The 10,040-nt window shown below is 50.1% G+C and overlaps 1 protein-coding gene across 1 annotated transcript in view; it reads left to right on the top strand.

The window, feature by feature from the left end:
* Positions 1 to 10,040, top strand: part of LOC147691855 (potassium channel subfamily K member 4-like) — a 158,388-nt gene that overhangs the window by 97,898 nt on the left and 50,450 nt on the right. The window contains exon 2 of the mRNA XM_086936692.1: positions 9,131 to 9,251. Coding sequence (XP_086792818.1) covers positions 9,131 to 9,251 — 121 coding nt within the window. The remainder of the gene's footprint in view (positions 1 to 9,130; positions 9,252 to 10,040) is intronic.

The raw sequence follows: 10,040 nt of genomic DNA, 5'->3' as shown, positions 1-10,040 counted from the left end.
CATCCCTGCTGATATGCAGGGATGCGCCACTTATTGTAAATCTGCCCCACAGTCCACACTGTAATTAATGCACACAGTGAGCATGTCATGACGCTTCGTCAATATTATTAGCCAATGCTATTACTGCGTGGTAGAGGAGTCCTCCCATTGCAAACTGCCAAGTAATTATGTATTTTTAGAAGACCGAACTCTCCTTAAAAAAACAATAGGCGTATGAGAAGCACTTTTTCTGGAGGGCCGCACACACCATCTACCAAATAAAAAACTGTACTCCAGTTAACCAACATGCGGCAGGAGACGAAAGCCACTCTCTCAGGTGTGATTCTTAAAGCTCGTTATATTACTCTTGCTGGTTCTTTTTCACATTTGCTTTATCCCTTTGTCACATTTTTTCCATCTTTCTCTTCCCCCTTTTGTGCTTTTCAGACTTTTGCTCTGAAACAAAGTCTAGGAGGAAAAATAAGTGCAAGTGGGTTCCACTTACAACCACCATCTTAAATTAAGCACTGCCACTAATCCTAATATTTTGAGACCTGTGTGTAAGAGCGGCCTCACCCATGAATATTTTGCAGCATCCCATTGCCGTAAACTAAAATTGTCACTTCGACAGCTGACAATGGGTCATGAGCATTTTCTGGACTTGAAATTATACATAGTTCACAAGCAGATAGTCCTGACACAAAATGAGTCATGGAATTGGTAAAAGGGGAGTTGTCAATATTCTTTTTTAAAGAGCACTGTGAGCAACCTAGGAACAGTGTCAAATCTTCAAAAGTATGTTTGTTATAATAGCTGGTTTGTCCAATATGTTTAAATTGCACAGTTTGTCACTTCTTTCTTTCATAGTGTCTTAACCCCTTGGCTGCGGGGTGTTTTCCCCCGCTGTGCGGGGGGGAGGGGGGCCGCGCGCAGCGCCGCTGTGCTGTTGACGAGCTCGGCTCGTCATGAGCCACAGCGGAGCTGCCCTCGTGACGAGCTGAGCTCGTCACACCACACCCGTTTTTAGAACGTTCAGCACAGCGGGGTAATTATCCTTGCGTGCGAACGTTCCAACGGCTGTGACGAGCTCAGCTCGTCATGAGGGCAGCTCAACCGTCCCTCATGACGAGCTGAGCTCGTCAACAGCACACAAGGGGTTAAGGATAGTTCTGACCCCATTTCTGGAAAAGCTTATCTGGCCTTATTAGTGGAAGCGACTGACACCCTCCACCACCCACTACCCTCTTCCCACACCCTGAAGTTTGGGTCTAGTTGCACCCATGATTGATGCATACTACTATTTGGAGAGTCAAAGTGCATTAACGTTTGGAAACCGAAGCAAAATGCCATATTGCCCTTGGGAGCCCCCCTCTCACCCCACCCCCCAATGACAAATTAGCTTTTCAGAAGTAATTTCTTGGAATGTGCTGCTCTACATTGGCCATTTACAGCTGCCTTCTGTGGCATTCGTAGGACATTTGCCCGGAGTAATACCCAAACAGCATACTTGGGGCCAGATGTACGACCATCTCATTTAGCGAAGTGCGCTCAATAGCGAGTCGCAATTTGCGAGTTGCTAAATGGCACGTACAACAGTGTCTTAGACACTGTTAGCGATTCCTAATGGGGTTGCAAAGTGCATACCTCATGCATATTAATGAGGCACTCGCAATTTGCGAACCCATTAGGAATGGCTGGCCCTCCCAGGTATGGTGGCCTGCTGGGCTCATCAGACCTCCATGTCTGGGACTGCTTTTAAATGAAGCATTTTTTTTCAACATGCAGCCCGCTCAGTGGCGTCACTAGGGGGGTGCGGGGGGTGCGGACCGCACCGGGTGTCACCCCTTCTGGGGGTGACACCAATCTACTACACTCACACTGACTGACTAGTAAGAAGCGCACGGTTGCGCACCACGTCACCACCTGTAGCTGATCGCATGTGCACCATCCATCCGCCATCTGCATTCTGCACATCACACCGTCACATGAGTCACAGTCACACAACAACGAAGGGTTTAATTGTTCTGTGATTGAGTCATGAGTGTGACGATTCGAAACCGAAACCGCCGAACCCAGTTATGCATGCATATACCACCAGGAAATGAGCAGCGGCGTTGTTGTTCAGGGCTTTCCCATTGCCCTGGGTGAAACCTGGGTTCGTACAGTTAGTGCCCAGCGCCCGATGAAATGTTGGGCTACAAAACGTAAACTCTGCACTTTTATAAAAAATCAGAAATTATTTTTTCGCACCTTTTCTTTCTGTGTTGTGCAAATAGTTTTTACTCCAAATCGCGGAACACGGTGCACATTTTAAAAGAGCTGACAGACGCATTTTTCATACCCTCTTAAATGAAATCTTCACAAATAAAGCAGCTTTTAATACATTGGGGTGTTCATTGAGGGAGTGAGGGTTCCTCGCAAGCAATAACCTCAACTGTAGTCGGGTTGAACCACATAAGTCACTAAATAAACCTGAGTTTAACCCCCTGGTAGTTTTGGCACGGGGCAGACGGGTTTAACCTGGGGGCAAAGTGTAAACTATTCATACAATACCAAATTAGAAATAATTTTAAAAAGAGCTCAAGAAAAATCCAGACCAATTCAGAAACGTAGATTTCATTTTAATAAACAAAATAGCACTCGAAAGACAAGAATCTAATAAGAGAAAATCGGAGTTACTGAAATTTAAAATTTAAATATAAAAATAGCACCAAAAAAGCTGGCATGTGGTTGTGCTTGACCAGTACCTAGGTGCAAGTTAAGGTCAACCATTATTGAGTCAGATAATGAAACCAGATCACGTTCCGAACTCAGAAGGGGTGAGTTATGTGCAGGACCCTCCCCTACAGCATTGCAACCACGATGCAAAGGATATTAATAACCTGGAATGTTAGGTGACTAAATAATTTCCCAAGTGCCCAAGGTTGTACACATCTCCTGAACTATAAAAGTTAGATTGCACTGTTACAGGAGACATACATTTTGGTGGAGAAATTGGGCAAGAAATTGAGAGGGCACCTGTTTGCCACTACATACTGTAATTACGCTCTGGGGTTAGTAACTTGGATAGTGCCTGGGGTTCCTTTTAGGGTGCTGTTGATGATAAGGAAAGCAAGTGGTCAAAATCTAATTGTGGTTGGGCTGCTGCATGGGAATGACACATGCTCAGTGAACACGTGCTCTTTGAATGTTCACTAGAATTAATTGGACTGCTTATTTCAATTGTGTCCTAGATTGGCAAGGGGAGGATGAGATGGTGCAGGCAGAGGGGAGATGGTGCAGGCAGAGGGGAGATGGTGCAGGCAGGGGTGAGATGGTGCAGGCAGAGGGGGATATGGTGCAGGCAGAGGGAGAGATGGTGCAGGCAGAGGGAGAGATGGTGCAGGCGGAGGGGAGGTGGTGCAGGCAGAGGGGAGATATGGTGCAGGTGGAGGGGAGAAGGTGCCGGCATAGGGTAGAAGGTGCCGGCAGAGGGGAGATGGTGCAGGCAGAGGGAGAGATGGTGCAGGTGGAGGGAAGATGATGCAGGCGGAGGGAAGATGGTGCAGGCAGAGGGAGAGATGGCGCAGGCAGAGAGAGAGATGGCGCAGGCGGAGGGAGAGATGGTGGAGGCAGAGGGAGAGATGGTGCAGGCACAGGGAGAGATGGTGCAGAGGGAGGGTTAGTGCAGGCAGAGGGAGAGATGGTGCAGGCGGAGGGGGGATGGTGTGGACAAAGGGAGCGATAGTGCAGGCAGAGGGGAGATGGTGCAGGCAGAGTGGAGATGGTGCAGGCAGAGGGGAGATGGTGCAGGCAGGGGTGAGATGGTGCAGGCAGAGGGGGATATGGTGCAGGCAGAGGGAGAGATGGTGCAGGCAGAGGGGGAGATGGTGCAGGCAGAGGGGAGATGGTGCAGGCAGAGGGGGAGATGGTGCAGGCAGAGGGGGAGATGGTGCAGGGAGAGGGGGAGATGGTGCAGGGAGAGGGGGAGATGGTGCAGGGAGAGGGGAGATGGTGCAGGCAGGGGGGGAGATGGTGCAGGCAGAGGGGGAGATGGTGCAGGCAGAGGGAGAGATGGTGCAGGCAGAGGGAGAGATGGCGCAGGCAGAGGGAGAGATGGTGGAGGCAGGGAAAGATGGTGGAGGCAGAGGGAGAGATGGTGCAGGCAGAGGAAGAGATGGTGCAGGCGGAGGGGAGGTGGTGCAGGCAGAGGGAGGGATGGTGCAGTCAGAGGGAGAGATGGTGCAGGCAGAGGGGAGATGGTGTGGACAAAGGGAGCGATGGTGCAGGCAGAGGGGAGATGATGCAGGCAAAGGGGAGACGGTGCAGGCAGCAGGAGAGATGGTGCAGGCGGAGGGGAGATGGTGTGGACAAAGGGAGCGATGGTGCAGGCAGAGGGGAGATGGTGCAGGCAGAGGGGAGATGGTGCAGGCAGAGGGGAGATGGTGCAGGCAGAGGGAGAGATGGTGCAGGCGGAGGGGAGATGGTGTGGACAAAGGGAGCGATGGTGCAGGCAGAGGGGAGATGGTGCAGGCAGAGGGGAGATGGTGTAGGCAGAGGGGAGATGGTGTAGGCAGAGGAAGAGATGGTGCAGGTGGAGGAGAGATGGTGCAGGCAGAGGGAGAGATGGTGCAGGCAGAGGGAGAGATGGTGCAGGCGGAGGGGACATGGTGTGGACAAATGGAGCGATGGTGCAGGCAGAGGGGAGATGGTGCAGGCAGAGGGGAGATGGTGCAGGCAGAGGGGAGATGGTGCAGGCAGAGGGAGAGATGGTGCAGGCGGAGGGGAGATGGTGTGGACAAAGGGAGCGATGGTGCAGGCAGAGGGGAGATGGTGCAGGCAGAGGGGAGATGGTGTAGGCAGAGGGGAGATGGTGTAGGCAGAGGAAGAGATGGTGCAGGTGGAGGAGAGATGGTGCAGGCAGAGGGAGAGATGGTGCAGGCAGAGGGAGAGATGGTGCAGGCGGAGGGGACATGGTGTGGACAAAGGGAGCGATGGTGCAGGCAGAGGGTGAGAAGGTGCAGGCTAAGGGAGAGATGGTGCAGGAAGGGGGTGAGATGGTGCAGGCGGAGGGGAGATGGTGCATGCAGAGGGGACATGGTGCAGGCAGAGGGTGAGATGGTCCATCCGGTAGGTTGTGAGGGGGTGACACCATGAGTTACCTGCACCGGGTGACACCAACCCTAGTGACGCCACTGCTTTCCTCAAAGCAAATCATTCTTACTTAGAACTCTGACTCACTACTTCTATTTAAAAAAATTGCACAGCGCTAAACAGGGATTGTACGTGGCCCCTTTGGATTTTGCATGTGCAAACAGGTCGCAAACCTGTTTGCGCATGCAAAATAGGATCGTTCATCTGGCCCTTGCCATCTGGATAAGGTGCAATCTACTAATGCAGGCTGTCAGTCAGTGAGCAGTTTAATGGTAGACGAAGCCCTAGGACACCCGCTGTAAACAACATTTACTCGCCAATAAGCTTCGGAGTAACCAATGGCTGCCCCAGGACATGGGGAATGGTGTGACAATAAACATGGCGGCGTCACTGAGGTGAATGATCACCTCAGTAATGGCCGCGTCTTCGCTTCAGGCGGTAGAGATTGAAGAAGCGGGAAGTGAATGAGAGCGGGCGCAGTAGGGGCGCGTCATGTGCCCCCCCCCCCCCCCCCCCCCCCCGTTTTTAGCAGCTTCAGAGGGGGTGGGGATCTTTATGGGCCTCTTCCACCTGCAACTCGGCAGACAAATGCTCATCATTAAAGCTGGGATACAGATCAATAGAAGAGCAGGCAGGAGCAGGGAAAAACAACCGCTGGTTAAATAGAACAGGGAAAGAAAGAGTGAATACTGTAAGGAAGGGGGGAAAGAAGGAAGTATGGATGAATGAGTAGGTGGATGAATGAGTGAATGAAAGGATGAGCGAATGAGCGATGGCTGGACAGGTGAAAGGATGGCACAGTAACGGGATAGGTGGATGGACGGATGAGTTATTGGATAGGTGGAAGGCAGGGGAAATGATGGCAGAGTAAAGGGATGGATGAATGGATGTATGGATGGGAGTGAATGGATAGGCAGATGACAGGCAAAAGGATGGCAGAGAAAAAGGGATGGATGGATACATGGATGAACAGTTGAAAGGATGGCAGAGTAAAGGGATGGCATGGATAAGGGGGTACAAAGATGATTGAATGGATGGAAGAGTGGATAGATGACAAAGTGAAAGGATGGATGGGAAAGTGATTGGATTAATAGAGGGATGGATTAATGGAGAAACAACAGAGTGGATGGATAGTAGAGCGTATGGATGGGTGGCAGAATGAATGGATGGCAAAATGGGTGGATGGATGGCAGAGTGGATTGTTGCATGCCAGAGTGAATGAATGGATAGTTGGGTAGTAGAGTTGATGGATTGATGGATGAATGGCAGAATGAATGGAGGTAGAATGGATGAATGGATTGATGGAAGAATGGTTGAATGGATGGATAGAAGAGAGTATAAAATCTGGACAGAGGGATGGGTGGATGGCAGAGTGGATGAATGGATAGATGGCAGAATTGATGGATGGATGGATGGATGGCATAGTGGATGGGTGCAAAGATGGCAGGAGGAATGGATGCGTGGATGGATGACAGAGTGTAGGGATGGATTGATTGTCTAGATGTAGATTGTCAAGATGGGTAGATTGTAGAGTAGATGAATGGATAGCAGAGTAGATGATGGGTGGATGGTTAGCAAAGTAGATGGATGGATAAATAGATGGATGGATGGGTGGCAGAGTGGATGGATGGCAGAGTGAATGGATGGCAGAATGATGGATGGTTGAATAAATGGCAGAGTGATGGATAGATGGATGGATGGAAGGTTGGGTGAATGGATGGATGCATGAATGGATAATGTAGGGAAAGATTGAATGATGGATGAATGAATGGATGACCGAGTGTAAAGGTGAAATAGTGGTAATCAGGTGAATGGAAGGGTGAAAGAATGCTGGCATAGATGCATGGATGGAAGAGACAAGGAAGCTGTTCTATGGAGGGTTCAGCTCACTTGCTTTGCTTGCTTGGTGGCACCAGCGCTTTAGTTCAAAGTTGGAGCATTTTTCATTTTCGGCCTACTCCCTTGGACAGAGTGGCAGCCTACATCTCACAGAGCCAGAGCCGGGAACAGGGATGAACTGTTAATAAGATGTCTAGGATATAACACATCTGCTCACGCCTGTCCGATACAATTTACGCTTTGGGGAGAAATTTCAGGGCCTGGCAGAATTCATCACATTTAATTCTCTCCTAAATATATTTTTCCCTTTGACTGGATAACAAGAAGAGTGGTCAAAGACACAGCTGTAGCTCTGCTGGTAGGGATGTGCCACAATGAGGGCAGTGCAACCACTGGAGCCGCACTGGTGGCTGACCTGGAGGCGGGGTACTGAGGGCAGTGCAACCACTGGAGCCGCACTGGGGGCTGACCTGGAGGCGGGGTACTGAGGGCAGTGCAACCACTGGAGCCGCACTGGGGGCTGACCTGGAGGCGGGATACTGAGGGCAGTGCAACCACTGGAGCCGCACTGGCTGCTGACCTCGAGGCGGGGTACTGACCTAAGGGAGGCGCTGTGTTTAGCAATATTTAAGATTTAAAAGCACATGCTGCAGAATGTCTTATGCGTGCAACTTTCAGGCAGCAATAAAAATGTCAAGATAACCCTTGTGAATAATGTTCCTACTAGGGAGTGAGAGATCGGTTTTTGTCTAGTGGTAAGTATGACTCGCCATAAAGTAGCGCAGAGGGTTAATATGCCTGCTGTAAAGAACAGAACTGTATTTTATGTGGCTAGCTGAGTGGATTAGTAAAGCCAGCCTTTACCAGAGGTTGAAAAAAAATGAAATGTATGTGAGAGAGGGGCTGTGTAGAGATGAGGGGCAGTTTTGCTGGGTGATAGTGAGGGAATACGAGGAGGAGGTCATGGGGGGGCGTCAAAAACGATTGTTGCACCGGCCACCAGGGCCGGTTCTAGGATTTGCGAGGCCCTGGGTTAAAAGGGAACTTGTGAGGCCCCCTCTAATTTACATAAGTGGCCCCTTGCAAGGAGACCATTCACAGACACTGTGGGGGCCCCTTTGTCCAGCATTTTGGCGCCCCCACAGTTTTAACTTTTACTCCACGAGCATTTCTCACACCTTCATAGGTGTGAGAATTGATTGTGGTCTAAAAGTTAAAACTGTGGGGGCGCCAAAATGCTGGACAATGGGCCCCCCACAGTGTCTGTGTATGGTCTCCTTGCAATTGAGGGAGCGTCTCCGTCTCCCTCCCCTATGCCTCCTGACACCAGCCATGAGAGTCCCAAAGAGGGGGCCCCCTCCAATGGACCTTAATTGCAGGCGACACCTTTCATGTAATAGATCGCCAGGGAAACAACAGGACACATCACCAATGCGTGGCCCCATGCTGGTGGGCTGAGTGCGAGGCCCTGTGCAGCCGCCCACGCTGCCCATGCCTAGCGCCGGCCCTGCCGGCCACCACCAGTGTAACAGCCAGCCCTGACCACAGGAGAATTTGCTAAATAATAAAACACATAGACTATCCTTATGATTTTTATGATCTTTGCCTTTGCACAGGGATTGAGACTACTGATTGTGGAAAATGTATCACACCTGATAATGACTGGGTGCAAGTCACCCAGAAATTCATTTTGACAGCTCAAACCAGCCAGACGTTACCTGGAGGAAAAGGCCTAGTAAATACCAGTGTATGCGGATTTTGGTGCAGTAAGCACCAAAATGTACTTGATATACCCCTGTTTGGTCAAAAAAGTAATAGATGCCCTTAATTGCATTCTATAAATTCTGAATTCTATCTAGTGCGATAAAAATTGCATCCCACATGGGGCACTAGGAGTCGAGGCTCTACATGAATAAAATGATATGTGCTTGCTGGCCTCAGTGAAATTAAGTTTGATGGGTGGGTGGGTGGTGTGCCATTCCAGTTACCAGTTGTGAAAGGGTCCCTTTGTACATTTGGCACTGTTGCAGTCAGTCTCGGTAGAGAGGCCCGAGTTTAAATGGTCAAAACCTCCCCTGTACCATTGGAGAGCAGGCTCTATTCTTGTTAGCAGTAAGCTAACCAGTGACTTACTCTCACCTTTGGTTCTCTACTCTTAGTTTCCTCTTTCTCATTTCAGCAAGTTAAGGAGGCGATGGGGGCTGGCGTCGACCCAGTGGCCAATACCACCAATGGCAGCAGCACTCACTGGGACGTTGGCAGCGCCTTCTTTTTTGCTGGAACCATCATCACCACCATCGGTGAGTACCTGGGTGAGGAGGCAGGAGGATACCGCCTCAGTGATGTACTGTGAGGGTGAGTGTATGTTGTGAAACACTAGGACAACCACTTATCAGATTAATGCACAACTAGTCATATATTTTGCACTTCTAAAGCATGTATTGTGCACCGTTAGGTCATGTGATCTGCAGCACTAGGCTCACTATATGGAATGCCCAGCTAGGTATTTATTTCTGCACTTCTAGAATCACCATGTGGCCTTTGCTTTTTGGCTATGGGTCATACATGGCTCAGTTTATGCGTTTGTTCTGCACCACTGAGGTCATCATGTGTCGCGTATTGCTGGGCTTAACATGTATCTGGCACCACTAGGGTCCACATGTATCCTACATCACTTGGGTCAATATGTCTACGGCACCGCTAGAGTCAACATGTGTCCTAGACTGCTGGGGTGAAAAGTGTCCTGCAACACTAGAGCCAACATGTCCCACATACCTACGGTTAACATGTCCTCTGCACCACTGGGGTTAACATATATCCTACCCCACTCGGGTCAACGTGTCTTCTGCACCGCTAGGATCAATATGTACCCTGCACTTCTAAGGTAAAAAGTGTCCTGCACCACTAAAGCCATTTCCCACACCCCTAGTGTCAACATCTCCTCTGCACCACTGGGGTCAACATGTATCCTACATCACTTGGGTCAATATGTCTACGGCACCGCTAGAGTCAACATGTGTCCTAGACTGCTGAGGTGAAAAGTGTCCTGCACCACTAGAGCCAGCATGTCCCACATACCTAAGGTTAAC

The sequence above is a fragment of the Lissotriton vulgaris genome, chromosome 9 (genome assembly GCF_964263255.1).
Source record: "Lissotriton vulgaris chromosome 9, aLisVul1.2, whole genome shotgun sequence".
In the NCBI taxonomy this organism is placed as follows: Eukaryota; Metazoa; Chordata; class Amphibia; order Caudata; family Salamandridae; genus Lissotriton; species Lissotriton vulgaris.
Note: the sequence above shows the minus strand (reverse complement) of the source record. Positions and strands in the feature narration are given on the sequence as shown.